The following is a 25,172-nucleotide window of genomic DNA, read 5'->3' on the forward strand; positions in this document are numbered from 1 at the left end:
GACACATATTCACACACACACATTCACACACACACATTCACACAAACACATTCACACAGACACATTCACACACACACATTCACACAGACACATTCACACACACGCATTCACACACACACATTCACACAGACACATTCACACACACACATTCACACAGACACATTCACACAGACACATTCACACACACACATTCACACAGACACATTCACACAGACACATTCACACACACACATTCACACAGACACATTCACACACACACATTCACACACACACATTCACACAGACACATTCACACAGACACATTCACACACACACATTCACACAGACACATTCACACAAACACATTCACACACACACATTCACACACATTCACACACATTCACACACATTCACACCGCTGTGCTTCAGCTGTTATCACGTTTTAGCTCCAACCAGTTTTTATATCAGAATTTATGTAATATATTTATATAATATATATCAGAATTTTACGGCTCGCCCACCGAAGGTTTTTCACTGACCTAAACATTGTACAGTTGTTTACGCGCTGTTCTGGACCCAAAAGTGGTCTTTTAGTTGTCTCTTGCCAGTTGTCAGTGTTGCGGCTCAATCTGACACAGCGGGAGATGCAGCACGAGCATGTGTCTCCGTAACAGATGGTCTTTAACCACTGAGCCACCTGACTTTTCTCTTTCTCTCTCAGAGAGTAAAATTTAACACTTTACAGCCAGGCGTTAGCCTCACACCTTACAGTGTTCAAGCCAAGAGACAAACCAAAAAGACATTACGGGGTTTTTTTTCCTCGCAGTGGTCCTGGCCACACGCACACACGTGCATGTAAAGAAATTCAGTTCTCACCCGTGATCAGACTTTGCCGCTGAATTCAAATGCCTTCACCCCGGTAAGCATCGACCCGTTATGGAGAAGACCGTCCCCTGGAAAAGGGTCTGCAGGAACTGGTTCCTGCGCCGCGGCCACGGACTTCCACGGGTGTTCTCCGTCACGGGTCGACGAGTTTCCAGTCTATTGGCACCCGGCTTTCGAAGGACCAAGATGTCAGAGTCGTTCAGAGTTGGACCTGGAAAGAACAACTCAGTTTACACACACAGAAAATGATCACGCAAGAGACACTGAATTTCTTAATAATTCAAATTTCTTATTAATTCAAATATTAATTCAACTTTGATACATATTTCGTCTCTCGTCTAGTCTCACCTCTTGTTTAGTGAGAGTACTGAGTCTGGGTCTTTGACGCACACAGGCGCCTGATGTGTGGATGCACTGTGGAGACCAGCAATCCAAGATAATCCTCTACTTCCTTCTTTTTTGGTTGCCCCAAACTCTGTCTTCTCACTGGTAGATTTATGCACTAAAAATGTATCCATTTTGCTCCTGGAATGTTAGCTAACAATGTCCTTTTTCCTTTTTCCCCTTCTTTTTTGTTGGTTAACACTGTTTACAGTTATTTTTGTGCACCCCGCCCCTGAAGAACCCCAGGAGTTCTTCAGTTTGAAAATTGCTAGCTTTATATAATAATAATGATAATATATAATGCTATGAATAACTTCATATCTCCTTCTACAGATGATAATAATAATAATAATAATAACTTTATGTTGTGTGTCATGATACATGCTGTCCTTCTGCTTATCACGCAACACGAACAGAACACAGTTTTACTTTTGCACATACCATTTAATACAACGGGTGCACTCAGCGCACATAAAAGTCTAAATGCAGCATCTTTCAACCATAAACACATAATTCATTGATCCACACTGAGGGGCAAGGCCCGCCCACCTGGGGGCGGGGCTGGAGTGCAGGGGGTAGAGTATGTGTGTGTGTGTGTGTGTGCTCAGCTTGCAGGCTGAAGTAGAGGCAAATTGTGGAGTGCAGGCGTCTATATAATACAACAACTAAAATTGAAGTCCGTTATTGTGATTTTTGGAGCCACTCTCGTCATCCCAGGAAAAACTGGAAAACATAACCCAACAACACACAAAAACAGACTCACACAAAAATAGACATACAAAATAGACTTATACAAAACAGATTTACACAAAATAGATTTACACAAAAATAGACCAACACAAAAACAGTTTTACACAACAGCTTGCTGAAGAAATGACCCAACAATGTGAATAATTTAGATTGACTTCATACATTTGTACTTTCCTGACTTATCTGAAGGTCCTTCACTGCACCAGAAGAGATATTGACAGACATACGCTGTGTCCCAATTCAGGGTTCGCACCCTTTTTAGATTTGTGTTCCATAAAATGCCTCAGCCCTTCAGACACAGTGGAGACCAGAACAAACCATTTTGAAATCAGACGGTGTCATTCAAGGAGCATTTTGCTGTTGCATCACTATGTTTCCCCGCCTCTACCTCCTGTCACCTGACAACCTTGATGGCGCCATGCCACACAGTAGTGTTGTGGGTGTAACCCATAGTTTCAATACCCATAGTAATAATTTTAAGTACAAATACAACCCCAATTCCAATGAAGTTGGGATGTTGTGTAAAATGTAAATAAAAACAGAATACAATGATTTTCAAATCCTCTTCAACCTATATTCAACTGAATACACCACAAAGACAAGATAATGTTCAAACTGATAAACTTTATTGTTTTTGTGCAAATATTTGCTCATTTTGAAATGGATGCCTGCAACAGGTTTCAGAAAAGCTGGGACAGTGGTATGTTTACCACTGTGTTACATCACCTTTCCTTCTAACAACACTCAATAAGCGTTTGGGAACTGAGGACACTAATTGTTAGTGTCATGATTGGGTATAAAAGGAGCATCCCCAAAAGGCTAAGCCATTCACAAGCATAGATGGGGTGAGGATCACCACTTTGTGAACAACTGCATGAAAAATAGTCCAGTTTAAGAACAATGTTTCTCAATGTTCAGTTGCAAGGAATTTAGGGATTCCATCATCTACAGTCCATAATATAATCAGAAGATTCAGAGAATCTGGAGAACTTTCTACATGTAAGCAGCAAGGCCGAAAACCAACACCGAATGCCCGTGACCTTCGATCCATCAGGTGGCACTGCATTAAAAACTGACATCATTGTGTAAAGGATCTTACCGCGTGGGCTCAGGAACACTTCAGAAAACCATTGTCAGTTAACAGAGTTCGTCGCTACATCTATAAGTGCAAGTTAAAACTCTACCATGCAAAATGAAAGTCAAACATCAATCAGTCAATTTTTTTTTATATAGCGCCAAATCACAACAAACAGTTGCCCCAAGGTGCTTTATATTGTAAGGCAAGGTCATACAATAATTATGTAAAACCCCAACGGTCAAAACGACCCCCTGTGAGCAAGCACTTGGCTACAGTGGGAAGGAAAAACTCCCTTTTAACAGGAAGAAACCTCCAGCAGAACCAGGCTCAGGGAGGGGCAGTCTTCTGCTGGGACTGGTTGGGGCTGAGGGAGAGAACCAGGAAAAAGACATGCTGTGGAGGGGAGCAGAGATCGATCACTAATGATTAAATGCAGAGTGGTGCATACAGAGCAAAAAGAGAAAGAAACAGTGCATCATGGGAACCCCCCAGCAGTCTACGTCTATAGCAGCATAACTAAGGGATGGTTCAGGGTCACCTGATCCAGCCCTAACTATAAGCTTTAGCAAAAAGGAAAGTTTTAAGCCTAATCTTAAAAGTAGAGAGGGTGTCTGTCTCCCTGATCTGAATTGGGAGCTGGTTCCACAGGAGAGGAGCCTGAAAGCTGAAGGCTCTGCCTCCCATTCTACTCTTACAAACCCTAGGAACTACAAGTAAGCCTGCAGTCTGACAGCGAAGCGCTCTATTGGGGTGATATGGTACTATGAGGTCCCTAAGATAAGATGGGACCTGATTATTCAAAACCTTATAAGTAAGAAGAAGAATTTTAAATTCTATTCTAGAATTAACAGGAAGCCAATGAAGAGAGGCCAATATGGGTGAGATATGCTCTCTCCTTCTAGTCCCCGTCAGCACTCTAGCTGCAGCATTTTGAATTAACTGAAGGCTTTTTAGGGAACTTTTAGGACAACCTGATAATAATGAATTACAATAGTCCAGCCTAGAGGAAATAAATGCATGAATTAGTTTTTCAGCATCACTCTGAGACAAGACCTTTCTGATTTTAGCAATATTGCGTAAATGCAAAAAAGCAGTCCTACATATTTGTTTAATATGCGCTTTGAATGACATATCCTGATCAAAAATGACTCCAAGATTTCTCACAGTATTACTAGAGGTCAGGGTAATGCCATCCAGAGTAAGGATCTGGTTAGACACCATGTTTCTAAGATTTGTGGGGCCAAGTACAATAACTTCAGTTTTATCTGAGTTTAAAAGCAGGAAATTAGAGGTCATCCATGTCTTTATGTCTGTAAGACCATCCTGCAGTTTAGCTAATTGGTGTGTGTCCTCTGGCTTCATGGATAGATAAAGCTGGGTATCATCTGCGTAACAATGAAAATTTAAGCAATGCTGTCTAATAATACTGCCTAAGGGAAGCATGTATAAAGTGAATAAAATTGGTCCTAGCACAGAACCTTGTGGAACTCCATAATTAACCTTAGTCTGTGAAGAAGATTCCCCATTTAGATGAACAAACTGTAATCTATTAGACAAATATGATTCAAACCACTGCAGCGCAGTGCCTTTAATACCTATGGCATGCTCTAATCTCTGTAATAAAATTTTATGGTCAACAGTATCAAAAGCAGCACTGAGGTCTAACAGAACAAGCACAGAGATGAGTCCACTGTCCGAGGCCATAAGAAGATCATTTGTAACCTTCACTAATGCTGTTTCTGTACTATGATGAATTCTAAAACCTGACTGAAACTCTTCAAATAGACCATTCCTCTGCAGATGATCAGTTAGCTGTTTTACAACTACCCTTTCAAGAATTTTTGAGAGAAAAGGAAGGTTGGAGATTGGCCTATAATTAGCTAAGATAGGTGGGTCAAGTGATGGCTTTTTAAGTAATGGTTTAATTACTGCCACCTTAAAAGCCTGTGGTACATAGCCAACTAATAAAGATAGATTGATCATATTTAAGATCGAACCATTAAATAATGGTAGGGCTTCCTTGAACAGCCCTCAGCCCCAACCAGTCCCAGCAGAAGACTGCCCCTCCCTGAGCCTGGTTCTGCTGGAGGTTTCTTCCTGTTAAAAGGGAGTTTTTCCTTCCCACTGTAGCCAAGTGCTTGCTCACAGGGGGTCGTTTTGACCGTTGGTGTTTTACATAATTATTGTATGGCTTTGCCTTACAATATAAAGCGCCTTGGGGCAACTGTTTGTTGTGATTTGGCGCTATATAAAAAAATGGATTGATTGATTGATTGGTAGGAATGGGGTCTAATAAACATGTTGATGGTTTGGATGAAGTAACTAATGAAAATAACTCAGACAGGACAATCGGAGAGAACAGCATCCAGAAACGCCGCCACCTTCTCTGGGCCCGAGCTCATTGGAAATGGACAAATGTAAAGTGGAAAAGTGTGCTGTGGTCTGATGAGTCCACATTTCAAATTTTTTTTTTGGACATCATGGACGTCGTGTCCTCTGGACAAAAGAGGAAAAAGACCATCCAGATTGTTACCAGCACCAAATTCAAAAGCCAGCATCTGTGATGGTATGGGGGTGTGTTAGTGCCCATGGCATGGACAACTTACACATCTGTGATGGTATGGGGGTGTGTTAGTGCCCATGATATGGACAACTTACACATCTGTGATGGTATGGGGGTGTGTTAGTGCCCATGGCATGGACAACTTACACATCTGTGATGGTATGGGGGTGTGTTAGTGCCCATGGCATGGACAACTTACACATCTGTGATGGTATGGGGGTGTGTTAGTGCCCATGGCATGGACAACTTACACATCTGTGATGGCACCATCAATGCTGAAAGGTCCATCCAGGTTTTGGAGCAACACATGCTGCCATCCAAGCAACGTCTTTTTCAGGGACGTCCCTGATTATTTCAGCAAGACAATGCCAAGCCACATTCTGCACGTGTTACAACAGCGTGGCTTCGTAGTAAAAGAGTGCGGGTACGAGACTTGCCTGCCTGCAGTCCAGACCTGTCACCCACTGAAAATGTGTGGCGCATTATGAAGCGAAAATATGACGACAGAGACCCCGGACTGTTGAACAACTGAAGTCGTACATCAAGCAAGAATGGGAAAGAATTCCACCTACAAAGCTTCAACAATTAGTGTCCTCAGTTCCCAAACACTTATTGAGTGTTGTTAGAAGGAAAGGTGATGTAACACAGTGGGAAACATACCACTGTCCAACTTTTTAGAAACCTGTTGCAGGCATCCATTTCAAAATGAGCAAATATTTGCACAAAAACAATAAAGTTTATCAGTTTGAACATTAAATATCTTGTCTTTGTGGTGTATTCAATTGACTATAGGTTGAAGAGGATTTGAAAATCATTGGATTCTGTTTTTATTTTAATTTTACACAACGTCCAAACTTCACTGGAACTGGGGTTGTATTTGACTTATAAATATTAATTATTTACAATAGTACTGTACATATGTGGCCTAAAGGTGTCCTTTTGTGTGTTTTTAATTTACCAACCATTTTGTCTTTTTTCCTTCCCAAAATTTCACAATGAGTCATGGGACTGTTTGGGCTGCAAAGGAGGCGCCTGTTTTACCCTCTGTTTTGGGGGGAAAGATGGCTGCACACGTCGGCCACTTTTCAAGGAGGCTTTGAAATGGGGCCACCGTAAGCAGCCTTCAAAGGATGCAGCCACTGAATTGGGACACAGCCATGAACTTCACCTCCTCTCAGCTTTTTTTGATCTGTTTGGCTACAGACATGATGGCCTGCTGAAGACCAAGTCCCTTCAGAGCACTGCAGGCCTGAATCTCCCAGGGCCGGTCGGTGTAACTGTCCAAGTCCAACTGGGTAGATATCTGGGGAAGTGACCAACATGAGAAGAAGAAGAGTCATAAAAAAAACAAACAAAACAGCTCCCCCAGAGTCACAACATAGGTCACACACAAGCAATGCTTAAACCTTCCCGGCCAAGGAGCAAGCACACTGGAGAGAGTAGACAGAATAACTCCCCCAGGGTTTTTGATTTCAGGAAGAAACTTGAAGCAGACCAGACTCAATGGGGTGACCATCTGTTTTGGTCAAATGAACAAATAAAATAGAACAGTGACAGAAATGTTGCAGCTAAATGACCACAAACAGTGCCGACAACCAGGAGGTGAAGGTTCAAATCTCAGTAACACAATTCAAAGTCAAAGTCCTGTTCAAAGTGAGTTTTCATAAGCTAAAATATAATGCAAAATATAGATCAAAAGGGCTTTTGAATGTTCAAATCAAATGTTCGCGAAATCTGCAATATGGATCAGATGTGGATCAAACTTAAGACTATTCACTGAGAGCTCCAGTTTGCACCTCACTGTCACAAATGTTAGTGACTGAGGCACTTTTGATTGAGGTATAATGCAAATGTACACCAAATGGGCTTTTTAATATTAAATTCAAATGTCCACAAAAACCACAATCTGGATCAGATCCAGATCAAACTTTGTCAGATGACAGTGAGTGCCAGTCTGCACCTCACTTTCAAATATGAGAGTGATTAGCTCTCGACTGGGTCATATTTATGAAATAGGTAGCTGAAATTTTCAAGAGTGGCAATAAAATGTGCAAAGTTTCTATAATAAGCTGGAATGATGTGTGATTTCAGAATGTTTTTAGAACTTTAGACCTCAACAGTTTTTAGAAGAACTAAAACCATTTATACTTATATTTTTTATGTTAATTTACTGTCTTAATGTATTTATAATTTGTTTAGGTTCTTGTTATCATATATACACTATTATTGTTATTATTATTATTTTTTTACTTCTGTTTTGTCATTTGATTTTTAAATGGGCCACAATGGAAATACGTGTTTCACTTTCTTGTGCCTTGTTCATATAACAGTGAAGATGGCACTGTTGTGTGGCTGCTCATCTGTCACTCTCCAGTTTGTTTGTTATTTTATTATTTTTAACTTGTGCTATTTATGAAACTGAGTCCCTGCCGGTGTATGATCGCCAAACACTGCTGGATCTCAGACCCTCGGTCCAGGGTGCAGTCCTTTTGTCAGCGAGTGGAGAGAAGTTTTGTCCCCCGTTCTTATCAGAGGTTCCAGGTTTTCTGTGCCGGGCTCCTGCGCTGCCTTTTGGCCAAAAGCACAATCACTGCCGCAGGAGACGAAGCGTCCGGATAGTGAAGCTGAAGCTTCGTTTTGCTCATTGTTTGGCGTTTGGACGATCTGTGTGCAGAATTCTGGTGGGATCTATGTTGCCCTGGCGCATTGCGGATCCGGTCGAAGCCTGTGTGGTGATTGATTTATGCCAGCGGTGCTCTAGAAACCTGGGTCTGCTTCACCGGGTTCCTCGGCTGGTTGAAGTCAACGATCCAGTTCCAGTCCCAGCTTTGGCATTCTTCGGGACTTTTTTAGTTCCCGTGATCTGGATTTGTTATGTGTAACTGAGACGTGGCTGGGGATTCCGGTGATCTCGTTGTGTTTGTCCCAGTCTTCCTTTCCCAGCTTTGAATGTATTTCATTTGAGATGGGTCAGACTGATTCTGTTCTCTGTGCTGTTGCCTATCACCCTCCCAAGTACAATGAGAATTGAATTAATGACTTTTCGGTCTTTTTAGCTGAGATCATGTTTAATTATGATGGTGTTTTAATTATTGTCTCGGCGGCAATCCTCGAACCCGGTGGTGGACGCCGGAAGTAAGGGATGCCGTCAAGCTGAAGAAGGAGTCCTACTTATCTTTGTTGGTAGGTGGGACCCCGGAGGCAGCTGACAGGTACCAGCAAGCCAAGTGTGCCGCAGCCCGTGCGGTTGCAGAGGCAAAAACTCGGGTATGGGAGGAGTTCGGGGAGGCCATGGAGGAGGACTATCGGTCGGCCTCGAAGAGATTCTGGCAAACCGTCCGGCGACTCAGAAGCATTCAACCATGTCCCTCGGGGCACCCTGTGGGGTGGTGCTCTGGGAGTACGGGGTCCGGGGTCCTTTGCTAAGGGCTATCCGGTCCCTGTACGACCGCAGCAGGAGCTTGGCTCGCATTGCCGGTAGTAAGTCAAACCTGTTTCCCGTGCATGTTGGCCTCCGCCAGGGCTGCCCTTTGTCACCGGTTCTGTTCATTATTTTTATGGACAGAATTTCTAGGCGCAGCCAGGGTGTAGAGGGGGTCTGGTTTGGGAACCACAGAATCTCGTCTCTGCTGTTTGCGGACGATGTGGTTCTGTTGGCTTTGTCAAATCAGGACCTTCAGCGTGCACTGGGGCTGTTTGCAGTCGAGTGTGAAGCGTCCGGGATGAAAATCAACACCTCCAAATCCGAGGCCATGGTTCTCGACTGGAAAAAGGTGCTTTGCCCTCTTCAGGTCGGTGGAGTGTCCTTGCCTCAAGTGGAGGAGTTTAAGTATCTTGGGGTCTTGTTCACGAGTGAGGGACGGATGGAGCGTGAGATCGATAGACGGATCGGTGCAGCATCTGCAGTGATGCGGTCGCTGTATCGGACCGTCGTGGTGAAGAGAGAGCTGAGTAGGGGGGCAAAGCTCTCGATTTACCGATCGATCTACGTTCCGATCCTCATCTATGGTCATGAGATTTGGCTCATGACCAAAAGAATGAGATCACGAGTCCAAGCGGCCGAGATGAGTTTCCTCCGCAGGGTGGCTGTGCGCTCCCTTAGAGATAGGGTGAGGAGCTTGGTCACTCGGGAGGAGCTCGGAGTCGAGCCGCTGCTCCTTCACATCGAAAGGAGTCAGTTGAGGTGGCTCGGGCATCTTTTCCGGATGCCCCCTGGACGCCTCGCTGGAGAGGTGTTCCGGGCACGTCCCATTGGGAGGAGGCCCCGGGGAAGACCCAGGACACGCTGGAGGGACTACATCTCTCGGCTGGCTTGGGAACGCCTTGGGGTTCCCCCAGAGGAGCTGGGGGAGGTGTGTGTGGATCGGGAGGTCTGGGCGGCTTTGCTTGAGCTGCTGCCCCAGTGACCCGACTCCGGATAAAGTGGAAGAAAATGGATGGATGGATGGATGGATGGATGGTTCTTTTTATTTTTATTTTATTGTATTTTAACTTGTCTTATGTTTTTAGTAAATGAAATGGTAAATGGTAAATGGACTGCATTTATATAGCGCTTTTCCATCTGCATCAGATGCTCAAAGCGCTTTACAATTATGCCTCACATTCACCCCGATGTCAGGGTGCTGCCATACAAAGCGCTCACTACACACCTGGAGCAATAGGGGATTAAAGGTCTTGCCCAAGGGCCCTGAGTGATTTTCCAGTCAGGCGGGGATTTGAACCCATGATCTTATGGACTCAAGCCCAACACCTTAACCACTAGACTATCACCTCCCCTTTTAGTGTACAGCACTTTGTGTCAGCGCTGGCTGTCTTAGGGCCCTGTCGCACTGGGGACAGGATTAATTGCGCATGTATTGAGTACACAACGTACGGGCATTCGTTGTCATCCACAACAAAAATGGCCAAAAATGACAAATGTCCCAGTATGAATTATGAATATATTAATAATATACGAGGGCTGTCCATAAAGTATAGGTCCCTTTATTTCATATGTTTCATATGTTTTTACGTCAGACATGCTTGAACCCTCGTGCGCATGCGTGAGTTTTTCCACGCCTGTCGGTGACGTCATTCGCCTGTGAGCACTCCTTGTGGGAGGAGTCGTCCAGCCCCTCGTCGGAATTCCTTTGTCTGAGAAGTTGCTGAGAGACTGGCGCTTTGTTTGATCAAAATTTTTTCTAAACCTGAGACACATCGAAGTGGACACGGTTCGAAAAATTAAGCTGGTTTTCAGTGAAAATTTTAACGGCTGATGAGAGATTTTGAGGTGACACTGTCGCTTTAAGGACTTCCCACAGTGCGAGACGTCGTGCAGCGCTCTCAGGCGGCGTCATCAGCCTGTTTCAAGCTGAAAACCTCCACATTTCAGGCTCTATTGATCCAGGACTTCGTGAGAGAACAGAGAAGTTTCAGAAGAAGTCGGTGTCAGCATTTTATCCGGATATTCCACTGTTAAAGGAGATTTTTTTAATGAAAGACGTGCGGACGGGTCCGCGCGTCGGGACGCAGCCGACGCGGTGCGGCGGCACAGGAAAAACACCTCCGTGTTGATAACCATTTGTAAAATCCAGGCGGCTTTTGATGGCTTTCAGTGGAGTGAGTATATGAGAAATTGTTTAACAGCTGGACATGTTCCAACTTGTCCTTAAGGCTTCCAATGGAGGTGTTTTTCCTGTGGCGGAGCGTCGTGGCGGCTGCGAGCCGACGCGCGGACCCGTCCGCACGTCTTTGATTAAAAAAATCTCCTTTAACAGTGGAATATCCGGATAAAATGCTGAAACCGACTTCTTCTGAAACTTCTCTGTTCTCTCACGACGTCCTGGATCAATAGAGCCTGAAATGTGGAGGTTTTCAGCTTGAAACAGGCTGATGACGCCGCCTGAGAGCGCTGAGCGACGTCTCGCTCCGTGGGAAGTCCTTAAAGCGACAGTGTCACCTCAAAATCTCTCATCAGCCGTTAAAATTTTCACTGAAAACCAGCTTAATTTTTCAAACCGTGTCCACTTCGATGTGTCTCACAGGTTTAGAAAAAATTTTGATCAAACAAAGCGCCAATCTCTCAGCAACTTCTCAGACAAAGGAATTCCGATGAGGGGCTGGACGACTCCTCCCACAAGGAGTGCTCACAGGCGAATGACGTCACCGACAGGCGTGGAAAAACTCACGCATGCGCACGAGGGTTCAAGCATGTCTGACGTAAAAACATATGAATGAAATCCATATAGTTTTTGAAAAAAATAAAAAGGACCTATACTTTATGGACAGCCCTCGTATAGCGAATATATGATGAACAATCACTGTTGTATAACGCATGTAGTGAGGAAACGGATCCGATGCATTGAGATTATCACGGCAGTATTACGGGTGTATTATGAATGTATTGCGCACGTGTTGCATGTGCAGGGCATCTCCATTGCGATCATAAAAGACGTGCACTCGGGTCATCGGCATCACTATTCACACCAACAATACAACCTCTGGAGCATTTGCTGGACTTGGACAAGTTGATTGCAGTAAAGAAGCAGTGAACAGGGTGAGTGGTGACATCAGCGGATCACATCAGAGCACAGCTCGTCTGAACAATTATAACAAGAAGTTAAATCTGTTATAAACAGGAATAAATACTGTAACAGCTGCAGACAAGAAGGAAAAAACATGCAACTGTTTTATCAAGCCTTGACAATGTAAACAAGTCAAAAAATTACCTTTCCACATACTGTGTACTGTTTCTAACGTGGTGTCCCACCAGATCTCTGTGGAGTCCATAGAGGAAGTGTCTGCTGTCCTGAAGAGGGCGCCAGTTATTTGGGACAACATCAATGCCAACGACTACGACCCCAAAAGGCTTTTCATTGGACCCTATAAAGACCGTCCCACTGAGCTGATTCCAAAACTCGGCGGCGTGCTCACGAATCCTAACTGTGAGTTCTACCCAAACTTTGTGGCTGTGCACACTCTGGCTACATGGTGCAAGTCTGCACCTGATGGCAGGACGAAGGACGTGGACATGAGTGATGAGGACCAGGAGCCGCTCTACAGCCCTGAGATGGTGCTCACTCTGGCTCTGACTGACTGGCTGCAGGAGTTCCTGAGCAGCGACCAACCAGCAGATCCTCAGCGTTCTTCAGACCCAATCAGAAAAGTGTCTCTTGACACTTGAGTTGTAGAAAATCACAGGCAAGATATCAGCGTGCATAGTCGCAGCAGCTAAAGGCTATCACATTTGGTGCTTCTTAAACGTATTTTTACTTTTATGTTTACTTGTCAGTTGCCGAGTTAGTCGTGGGTAACATCACTACAGCTGACAGGAGCTGTTACAAATTGGATTACAGCACGAGCAAGCAGTCACGAGTGACTTTGAGCACCTTCATAACATACCGGACGACATCACCAGACCACCGGGCTCTCCGTGGATTGTTATCGGCTCCAATAAGCATTGAAGGTGGAGAAGATACTGGAAGCAGAAGCGGGGTTGCCGGTCTAGAATTTTTACAAGGCTAAAAAAATGACTGCTCAAGCCACCACTGCCCAGGATGCTACTCATAAATGCCAGATCCATTGTGAATAAAATCGTTGAACTGAAGCTGTGGATTTCCTCAGACAAACTTATTACGAACTGCTGCTTGCTGGTGATCACTGAAACTTGGCTGCACTCGTCAGTCCCAGATGCTAGCATGGAGCTAGCAGGCCGCATGCTATTCCGCTGGGACAGAAATATAAACTCCGGTAAGAGGAAGGGAGGGGGGTTATGTATTTACGTCCATAACGGCTGGTGCACCAACGCTCAGATCATTTATACACATTGTTCCCCCGATCTAGAATACCTCACAGTTAAATGCAGACCATTTTATCTTCCGCGTGAGTTTTCTGCAGTAATTGTCACCGCTGTTTACATAGCACCAGATGTTAATGTTAATACTGCTTTAGATATTTTGCATGGCACTATCAGCAAACAACAGAGCAAATACCCTGATGCTGCCCACATTGTAACTGGGGATTTTAACCTTGCAGATCTTAAACTGGTCCTTCCCAAATTCACACAGCACATTAAATGTGCTACAAGGGGAGTTAAAATACTTGATAAAGCCTATTCTAACATCAGCAAGGGCTTTAGGTCTACACCATTACCACACTTAGGTCAGTCAGATCACCTATCCATACTACTCACCCCTGCATACACCCCCCTCAGAAGAAAAACTCCAATCACCTCAAAGACTGTAAAGACCTGGCCTGAAGATGCCACATCACAGCTGCAGGATTGCTTTGAAAGAACTAATTGGGACATCTTCGAGGATGAGGACCTGGAGGCTTTCACCAACACCTACACTGACAACGTCACAGTCAGCAAACAAGTGTGGATGTTCCCCAATCAAAAGCCCTGGTGTACAGGAGAGGTCCACACTCTCCTTAAAGAACACAACGCCGCCTTCAGGTCTGGTGACAGTGAATGTTACAGCACTGCAAGAGCTAGACTGAAGAGAGGCATCAGAGATGCCAAAGCAGCTCACAAGAGGAGGATAGAGGACCACTTCAACAACAACAACAACAACCCACGCAGGGCATCCAGCAGATTACCAACTACAAAGGCAGCAGGTGCACCGCAGGAGAAGGTGACACTTCACTGGCGGTACAACTCAACTGCTTCATCACCTGCTTTGAGGTGAGCACTAGCAACAGCTGGGACATTATCATACCCTCTCCTGTTTGCAACAACAGCCATACGCTCACTGTACAGGAGTATGAGGTGAGGCGTGCTCATTAGCGTAAATCCTAGGAAAGCTGCTGGCCCAGATGGCGTCACAGGAAGGGTGCTACAAGTATGTGTGTCACAGCTTTCGGCCATTTTCACAAGACTCTTTAACCTGTCATTGTCCAAAGCCACTGTTCCGCCATGCCTCAAATCTGCTATAATAATTCCCCTGCCTAAAAAACCTTCCATCACTAGCTTAAATGACTACTGCCCAGTGGCACTCACACCAGTGATCAGCAAGTGCTTTGAGCGGTTGATTCAGCAGCACATCCTACCTAGTCTCCCACCCATTTTTGATTCACATCAGTTTGCATACAGAGCAAGAAGGTCTACAAAAGATGCCATCATCACTGGTCTCCACAGTGCACTGTCCCACCTTGAACACCAGGGGAGCTATGTGAGGATGCTCTTTGTTGACTTCAGCTCGGCTTTTAACACTATCATACCGGGGCGACTTATCACCAAACTCACTAACCTGGAATTCTCCCCATCCATCTGCCAGTGGATTATGGACTTCCTCACCAACCGACCTCAAACAGTGAAAATAGGCAAACATATCTCATCTCAACTTACACTCAGTACTGGCTCCCCCCAGGGCTGTGTACTGAGTCCTCTGTTGTATTCTCTGTACACTTATGATTGTACCCCCACCCACCCTACAAACACCATTGTCAAGTATGCGGACGATACAACTGTCGTCTGTCTCATCTCAGGGGGAGACGAGGCTGCCTACCGAGAGGAAGTCCGCAGACTGGTGGGGTGGTGCAAGGACTGCAATCTTATCCTTAATACTTCCAAAACAAAAGAAATAATCATGGATTTTCCAGAAAAAAAGTCAGAAATAGGGATAGGGGGATAGGGGAGGGCAGTGAGGGGAGATGTAGGTTCAGGTTTTTCTTTCTTTATTATTATTATTATTATTATTATTATTATTATTATTATTATTATTATTATTTATTTATTTATTTATTTATTTTAGAGCACCAAAAGGATTGCTATCCAATTTCATTGTATTTTGTGCAATGACATTAAAGAATTCATTCATTTATTCACAGTCGGCCCAAGAGTGGGCCACAGGTCCTTAAACAGTTTTGTTGGTATAGGATCAAATAAACAGGTTGTGCTTTTTGTTGACGTCACGAGTTTGTCAGCATGCCTAGTGGGATACTATCAAATTCTGTAAATCTAGGTAATACCTCAGTAGTGGCGCCCACCTCAATAGCAGGGTGTAGTGGCTGGATTAAGGCATGCTGGGATATGTTTAACCTGATGTCTTCTATTTTCTTCTCAAAGTAATCCAGGAAATCTTGTGCTGTAAAAGGAGAGTGAACTACAGGTGGTTGTCCATGAATAAGTGTTGCCACCGTGTGGAACAAGAACTTTGAGTTATGCTTGTTTTTGTTGATCAAATCAGAGTAGTAAGTCTACGTTGTAGCCAGTAATACATGATTATAGTCTAAGACAGCATCACGCCACGCGAGGTGGAATACTTCTAATTTTGAACGACGCCATTTTCGTTCTAGACCTCTAGCCTTATGCTTGAGGTCACGCAAGTAATCTTTGAAACAAGGTGACTGTGTTTTGGGGGGTGTGGTTTTAATAAAGGTGGCGCAATCATGTCGAGTGTAGTTTTGAGCACTGAGTTTAAACTGTCCACAAGTCTGTCTACTGACTGGGTATTTGTCAAATGTGAAGCTAAGACATCAGGCAGTCTAGCTTCAAATTTAGTCATAGTTGAGGAGTTGATGTGTTGTCGCAGTGATAAATGAGGTTGCTGTTCCAGTAAACAGTGACACTGTAAACCTAATAAGTGAGTTTCTTCCTCAAATCATCAGAGGGAGTTTTTTGTTACCACTGTCGCCTGTGTTCTTGCTTTGGGGGTTAGTAAGGTTAGACCTTACTGTGTGAAGGAGGAGGTGAGGTGGTGACTGTCTAGTGGTTAAGATGTTGGGCTTGAGTCCAGAAGATCATGGGTTCAAATCCCCGCCTGACTGGAAAATCACTAAGGGTTCTTGGGCAAGGCCTTTAATCCCCTATTACTAGTGTAGTGAGCACCTTGTATGGCAGCACCCTGACATTGGGGTGAATGTGAGGCATAATTGTAAAGCGCTTTGAGCGTCTGATGCAGATGGAAAAGCGCTATATAAATGCAGTCCATTTACCATTTGTTGTCATTTGGCGCTACATAAATGAAAATAAGTTGAACTGAAATTGATTAAAATTTCTTGCCCCCCCCCCATTTAAAATGGACTCATGAAAAACAGCCAAGGACTTCAAAATATGTTAAAATTACTGTATTTGTATTTTCTGTGTGATTTCATTCATTTTCTAGCATGTGTGGTTACATTTCACATAGCTGCAGTACTCGGCCAGTTGGTGGAGCTGTGTGAATTAGGTATCAAAAGTGGACTCCAGTCACTAATAGAGTGAGATAGAGTGCGAGTGAGGTGAAGCAACACAGACAAGAAGACTGATATGTTTTTTTTTTGTCACCATTTCTGCAGGTAAGATGCCCATAAATCATGACCAGAAAGAAATCTGAGAATAATGTACCGTGTGTAAGTCTTGGACTGTGACAGTGATGTATAGTGGTTTGTAACGTGAACTTTGAATCGAGATGTGTGAGCCTGTAGGAAGTAGTGGCAACTCAAGGTGGCAACGTGGTGCCAATAAGAGTAAAAATGAGCTATAAAGCAACAAGAAAAACAAAAGCAGTTCACTACTGCTAAAGGCCCCGAGGTACAAGAGCTCAGCTCAGCCCTTCCAATGGCCTCTTAAGGAACCCAGTACAACAGTGATTGTCAAAGCTGGTAACAAATAGAAAACCGAGTACACTATGAGCACACAACAGATGATGGAAGTGCTGCACACTGAGATGGAGGTGATGGTCTAGTGGTTAAGGTGTTGGGCTTGAGTCCAAAAGATCATGGGTTCAAATCCCCGCCTGACTGGAAAATCACTAAGGGCCCTTGGGCAAGGCCTTTAATCCCCTAGTTGCTCCCAGTGTGTAGTGAGCGCCTTGTATGGCAGCACCCTGACATCAGGGTGAATGTGAGGCATCAGGCATCTGATACAGATGGAAAAGCGCTATATAAATGCAGTCCATTTACCATGAAGCAAATGTTGCTCACAGTCATGGAGACCAACCTTTAGAACAAAGACTGAGAGGTTGCTAGCAGGTGAAAACTGTCCACACTGCTTCAAGTGTGGGCAAAAGGGCCACTTCCTTCAGTGGATGCAGATTACCGAGACAGTTCCCGGGAAACAGGCCAGGACTACAGGGGCGGGACCACCAGGTGTTCAGGACAGAGGGCCCCAAAGCCAGCAGAGACCTGTCAGCTTGACATCACCACTGACAATGCACAAAGACACAGCAGCAGCAGTCAACACAATCTGGTACCTGGCTTCCAGGCATCAATCACATTACACTTCACGATACCAACCCAGTACAGAAGACTTACATGTCAGTCCCAAAACCCCTTCATAAAGAGGTGAAGGAGTACCTGCTGGATTTGTGGAACAGGGGTTGGATAACACCTTCACTATCCCCTTATTTATCACCGGTGGTATGTGTCCGCAAGAAAGATGGCGGCCTACGCCTCTGCTGTGATCACAGAGAACTGAACTGCAATTCAGTGCCTGACCACCATCTAATCCCAAGAATACATGACATGCTGGACACACTTGGTGGGAGCTGGTTGTTTTCTGTACTGGGCCAGGATAAAGCATACCACAAAGGCTTCCTGGATGAAGAGCGCCATACGTTGGATGAAGAGAGCCATATGTTAACAGCCTTCATCGCACCCTGTGGGCTCTATTAATGGGTCAGAATGGATTACTGTTTAGCTGGCCTGAGGGACACTGTTTGCCTCCCCCACATAACCCTAACCCTAACCCTAAACCCTAACCCTAAACCGTAACCCTAACCCTAACCCTAACCCTAACCAGGACAATAAATTGGTACACAGTGGCAGTTTCAGTAAACATCAGGAACATGTCTGCCTCGTTCTCCACCGTTACAAGGAACAGGATACAAAGTTGACACCAAAGAAAAGTGAACTGTTCAAATGGAAAGTGAGGTTCTTGAAAGATGGGAACAGGAGAAGGCTATACAATGGACTCACCAGACATTGTGCCTGTGATGGCTCTGAAAGAGTGAATGCCCACAACTGTGGAGGGCTTGTGTCAGATGTGAGGCTTCACAAGGCTTATTATTGCTCCTTCATCCCCAACTTTGCCAGCAAAGCCAAACCATTGAAAACCCTCCTTGCTCCACCTAAGTCAATCAATCAATCAATTTTATTTATATAGCGCCAAATCACAACAAACAGTTGCCCCAAGGCGCTTTATATTGTAAGGCAAGGCCATACAATAATTCCGTAAAAACCCCAACGGTCAAAATGACCCCCTGTGAGCAAGCACTTGGCGACAGTGGGAAGGAAAAACTCCCTTTTATTAAACATTAGATCTCTCTCTTTTAAGTCCCTGTTAGTAAATGATATAATAATTGATCAACATATTGATTTATTCTGCCTTACAGAAACCTGGTTACAGCAGGATGAATATGTTAGTTTAAATGAGTCAACACCCCCGAGTCACACTAACTGCCAGAACGCTCGTAGCACGGGCCGAGGCGGAGGATTAGCAGCAATCTTCCATTCCAGCTTATTAATTAATCAAAAACCCAGACAGAGCTTTAATTCATTTGAAAGCTTGACTCTTAGTCTTGTCCATCCAAATTGGAAGTCCCAAAAACCAGTTTTATTTGTTGTTATCTATCGTCCACCTGGTCGTTACTGTGAGTTTCTCTGTGAATTTTCAGACCTTTTGTCTGACTTAGTGCTTAGCTCAGATAAGATAATTATAGTGGGCGATTTTAACATCCACACAGATGCTGAGAATGATAGCCTCAACACTGCATTTAATCTATTATTAGACTCAATTGGCTTTGCTCAAAATGTAAATGAGTCCACCCACCACTTTAATCATATCTTAGATCTTGTTCTGACTTATGGTATGGAAATTGAAGACTTAACAATATTCCCTGAAAACTCCCTTCTGTCTGATCATTTCTTAATAACATTTACATTTACTCTGATGGACTACCCAGCAGTGGGGAATAAGTTTCATTACACTAGAAGTCTTTCAGAAAGTGCTGTAACTAGGTTTAAGGATATGATTCCTTCTTTATGTTCTCTAATGCCATATACCAACACAGTGCAGAGTAGCTACCTAAACTCTGTAAGTGAGATAGAGTATCTCATCAATAGTTTTACATCCTCATTGAAGACAACTTTGGATGCTGTAGCTCCTCTGAAAAAGAGAGCCTTAAATCAGAAGTGCCTGACTCCGTGGTATAACTCACAAACTCGCAGCTTAAAGCAGATAACCTGTAAGTTAGAGAGGAAATGGTGTCTCACTAATTTAGAAGATCTTCACTTAGCCTGGAAAAAGAGTCTGTTGCTCTATAAAAAAGCCCTCCGTAAAGCTAGGACATCTTACTACTCATCACTAATTGAAGAAAATAAGAACAACCCCAGGTTTCTTTTCAGCACTGTAGCCAGGCTGACAAAGAGTCAGAGCTCTATTGAGCCGAGTATTCCTTTAACTTTAACTAGTAATGACTTCATGACTTTCTTTGCTAATAAAATTTTAACTATTAGAGAAAAATTACTCATAACCATCCCAAAGACATATTGTTATCTTTGGCTGCTTTCAGTGATGCCGGTATTTGGTTAGACTCTTTCTCTCCGATTGTTCTGTCTGAGTTATTTTCATTAGTTACTTCCTCCAAACCATCAACATGTCTATTAGACCCCATTCCTACCAGGCTGCTCAAGGAAGCCCTACCATTAATTAATGCTTCGATCTTAAATATGATCAATCTATCTTTATTAGTTGGCTATGTACCACAGGCTTTTAAGGTGGCAGTAATTAAACCATTACTTAAAAAGCCATCACTTGACCCAGCTATCTTAGCTAATTATAGGCCAATCTCCAACCTTCCTTTTCTCTCAAAAATTCTTGAAAGGGTAGTTGTAAAACAGCTAACTGATCATCTGCAGAGGAATGGTCTATTTGAAGAGTTTCAATCAGGTTTTAGAATTCATCATAGTACAGAAACAGCATTAGTGAAGGTTACAAATGATCTTCTTATGGCCTCAGACAGTGGACTCATCTCTGTGCTTGTTCTGTTAGACCTCAGTGCTGCTTTTGATACTGTTGACCATACAATTTTATTACAGAGATTAGAGCATGCCATAGGTATTAAAGGCACTGCGCTGCAGTGGTTTGAATCATATTTATCTAATAGATTACAATTTGTTCATGTAAATGGGGAATCTTCTTCACAGACTAAGGTTAATTATGGAGTTCTACAAGGTTCTGTGCTAGGACCAATTTTATTCACTTTATACATGCTTCCCTTAGGCAGTATTATTAGACAGCATTGCTTAAATTTTCATTGTTACGCAGATGATACCCAGCTTTATCTATCCATGAAGCCAGAGGATACGCACCAATTAGCTAAACTGCAGGATTGTCTTACAGACATAAAGACATGGATGACCTCTAATTTCCTGCTTTTAAATTCAGATAAAACTGAAGTTATTGTACTTGGCCCCACAAATCTTAGAAACATGGTGTCTAACCAGATCCTTACTCTGGATGGCATTACCCTGACCTCTAGTAATACTGTGAGAAATCTTGGAGTCATTTTTGATCAGGATATGTCATTCAAAGCTCATATTAAACAAATATGTAGGACTGCTTTTTTGCATTTACGCAATATCTCTAAAATTAGAAAGGTCTTGTCTCAGAGTGATGCTGTTAAATTAATTCATGCATTTATTTCCTCTAGGCTGGACTATTGTAATTCATTATTATCAGGTTGTCCTAAAAGTTCCCTGAAAAGCCTTCAGTTAATTCAAAATGCTGCAGCTAGAGTACTAACGGGGACTAGAAGGAGAGAGCATATCTCACCCATATTGGCCTCTCTTCATTGGCTTCCTGTTAATTCTAGAATAGAATTTAAAATTCTTCTTCTTACTTATAAGGTTTTGAATAATCAGGTCCCATCTTATCTTAGGGACCTCATAGTACCATATCACCCCAATAGAGCGCTTCGCTCTCAGACTGCAGGCTTACTTGTAGTTCCTAGGGTTTGTAAGAGTAGAATGGGAGGCAGAGCCTTCAGCTTTCAGGCTCCTCTCCTGTGGAACCAGCTCCCAATTCAGATCAGGGAGACAGACACCCTCTCTACTTTTAAGATTAGGCTTAAAACTTTCCTTTTTGCTAAAGCTTATAGTTAGGGCTGGATCAGGTGACCCTGAACCATCCCTTAGTTATGCTGCTATAGACGTAGACTGCTGGGGGGTTCCCATGATGCACTGAGTGTTTCTTTCTCTTTTTGCTCTGTATGCACCACTCTGCATTTAATCATTAGTGATTGATCTCTGCTCCCCTCCACAGCATGTCTTTTTCCTGGTTCTCTCCCTCAGCCCCAACCAGTCCCAGCAGAAGACTGCCCCTCCCTGAGCCTGGTTCTGCTGGAGGTTTCTTCCTGTTAAAAGGGAGTTTTTCCTTCCCACTGTCGCCAAGTGCTTGCTCACAGGGGGTCGTTTTGACCGTTGGGGTTTTTCCGTAATTATTGTATGGCTTTTGCCTTACAATATAAAGCGCCTTGGGGCAACTGTTTGTTGTGATTTGGCGCTATATAAATAAAATTGATTTGATTTGATCTGTGACATTCCATTGCTGAGTTATTAATAGAAATATGGTGGAGAATTGATTGGGATGCACCCCAGAGAGTTTGTGCAATGTGCTCTATGCAAGTTCAATATCTAGCAAAATACAAGTATCAGATTGGGGCTCAGTATCAGTAGCTACTCAATATTAAATGTCTCAGATTGGGATCAGGGGTAAATAAACAACAATCGAATGGGGACATCGATATTTAGAAGTAAAGTTATTTAACACATTGTGATCATTAGATAAATGTGATGTCAAAAATGAGGCAACCTGACCAGAAATGCCAAAATAAATGGTAAATGGACTGCATTTCCGCTTTCCGCTTTATCCGGAGTCAGGTCGCGGGGGCAGCAGCTCAAGCAAAGCCGCCCAGACACCCCGATCCACACACACCTCCCCCAGCTCCTCCAGGGGAACCCCAAGGCATTCCCAAGCCAGCCGAGAGATGTAGTTCCTCCAGCTTGTCCTGGGTCTTCCCCGGGGCCTCCTCCCAATGGGACGTGCCCGGAACACCTCTCCAGCGAGGCGTCCAGGGGGCATCCGGAAAAGATGCCCGAGCCACCTCAACTGACTCCTTTCGACGTGGAGGAGCAGCGGCTCGACTCCGAGCTCCTCCTGAGTGACCGAGCTCCTCACCCTATCTCTAAGGGAGCGCCCAGCCACCCTGTGGAGGAAACTCATCTCGGCCGCTTGTACTCGCGATCTCGTTCTTTAGGTCATGAGCCAAATCTCATGACCATAGGTGAGGATCGGAATGCAGATCGATCGGTAAATTGAGAGCTTTGCCCCCCTACTCAGCTCTCTCTTCACCAGAAGAAAATGGATGGATGGATGGATGGACTGCATTTATAACATGTTTCCATTTGCATCAGAAGCTCAAAGCGCACAAAGCGTACAATGATGCCTCACATCCACCCATTCACACAGACACACTCACACAATGGTGCCAGGGTTCTGCCATGCAAAGTGCTCACTACACACTGGGAGCAACTCTGGGATTAATGACCTTCCCCAAGAGCCTTTAGTGATTTTCCGGTCAGGCTGGGGTTTGAACCAAGGATCCTCTGGTCTGAAGCCCAACACTGTATGAAGTTGATTTCATACATAGTCTTACACAGTATATTGTTGGATAGATTTTGAATAATGTTGAAGTCTATCCAACAGTATACTGTGGCTGGCAGACAGCACGTAACAGACATAATTCACCATACAAGGTGGTCATCTGTGATTACTGTGAGAGTCCCGTTCTCAAGAGTGTTTTGGTCCCTTTGATGTATCCCAGCAGAGACGGCTGCTTGTTGATGTGTATTCCTGTTCTGCTAACACATTGACAGGTTAAATCTATGTCAAAGCCTTTCACCCCCTGTAATGTTTGTTCCTGGTCATGTGTGTGACAAAATGCTGACTCTTTAATGATTTACTCTCGGGACACCTGTGTTGTTAATGGGCAGGGTCGAGTTATGCTTCAAAGTCTATAAGTGTGTGAACCTTTTTCAGTGAAATAAAGTGATGCGCAAGTGCATTGTCGAAATGTGAAACTGTTGCACCTTATTTCATCCAGCACAATTTCCACAGTAGAGTGAATCCAGAAGGTATTCACAGAGCTTCACTTTTTCTACATTTTGTTATGTTACAGCCCTATTCCAAAGTGAATGAAATTAATTTTTTTCCTCAAACTTCTACACACAATACCCTATAATGACAATGTGAAAAACATTTTTTGGAAATTTTTGCAAATTTATAAAAACAAAACAAAACAAAGTATTCATGTTCACATAAGTATTCACAGCCTTTGCCATGAAGCATTGCTAGCATACAATCCAAAATGGCCAGAAGTATTTCCATAATGGGGAAAGCCAAACATTTCTTAGATCAGGAGTCCTTATATATTATTTATTGCACATTAATATTACCATAAATTAGCTAAGGTATTGAGGTATGGGGTAATACATATAAAAGTAATGTAGACACACTTTTTAAGTTACAGAAAAGGGCAATAAGAATCATCCATAATGTAGGGTTCAGAGATCATACGAGGACACTGTTTTTACAATCCAAAATACTAAAATTTTGAGATCTTGCAGAATTTAAAACTTTACAAATTATTTTTAAAGTGAAACAAAACCTACTATCAGATAACCTCCAAAAATTGTTTAGTGAAAGAGAGGGAGATTACAATCTAAGAAGGAAATATAATTTAAAAAAACAGTGTGCTCGTACAACAATGAAACAGATGTGCCTTACGAGACATGGGGTGGATTTATGGAATAACCTAACTGAGGACATCAAAGTGTGTACTACAGTACATCAATTCAAAAGAAATTTAAAACTCAAAATATTAAAAAAATATGAAACTGAATAACATAATTCTTAGTATACATACAGGTGTGCATGTTTGTGGATCTAAACTGTTATATTATTTGGGCATGACGAACGTATGGGAAATATGAATGCACACGAGTTGCCCATGATACATGTGTGTGGGAAAAAAAAATAAATTATTATATCATCAAGTTTAATCGAATATAGGTAAATGTGCGTGCATGTACCCATGGGCTGGGTGCCCATGGGTACATGTATGTGGGTTAAAAGTGTTATACTGTCAAATCTCATTGAATCTAGTGTGTGTATTGGTGTATGTAAGGGTATTTGTGTATAGAGGTAGTGTATTTATGTAAATACATGTTGATATGTATAATGCAAGGTGTGTGTTTATATAGGTATATATGATCTCAAAATTTTTTTTATTTATTCTTGTCTGTGTAGTCGAAAATAAAACATGTGAAAGGGGGTAGAAAATATAAGTTTTACTTCATTCTACTCCCTTTGAGTAATGTACGGATTTTCAAAGATGAATGTGCGCAATGTATAAATGTTTTTAACTTGCTCAATAAAGTATTCATCATCAAGCTCAAAATTGAGCTCAGCTGCCTCTTGTTTCCACTGATCATTCTTGAGATGTTTCTACAGCTTAATTGGAGTCCACCTTGGGGAAATTCAATTGATTGGACATGTTTTGGAAACACACACCT

At 43.2% G+C, this 25,172-nt stretch overlaps 1 protein-coding gene across 3 annotated transcripts in view; it reads right to left on the minus strand.

Annotated features, from left to right (window-relative positions):
* Positions 1–336: 336 nt before the first annotated feature.
* The window catches only part of arl11 (ADP-ribosylation factor-like 11), a 42,482-nt gene continuing 17,646 nt past the window's right edge, over positions 337–25,172 (minus strand). Inside the window, exon 5 of one of the 3 annotated variants that reach the window (XM_034179917.1) lies at positions 337–1,075. In XM_034179917.1, coding sequence (XP_034035808.1) covers positions 1,064–1,075 — 12 coding nt within the window. In that variant the 3' untranslated portion in view covers positions 337–1,063. Of the gene's footprint in view, positions 1,076–6,417; positions 6,943–25,172 lie in introns of those variants that run through there. The other 2 variants (XM_034179909.1, XM_034179898.1) reach the window with 2 other exon arrangements.

Source organism: Thalassophryne amazonica, chromosome 1 (genome assembly GCF_902500255.1).
Source record: "Thalassophryne amazonica chromosome 1, fThaAma1.1, whole genome shotgun sequence".
NCBI classification, from domain to species: Eukaryota; Metazoa; Chordata; class Actinopteri; order Batrachoidiformes; family Batrachoididae; genus Thalassophryne; species Thalassophryne amazonica.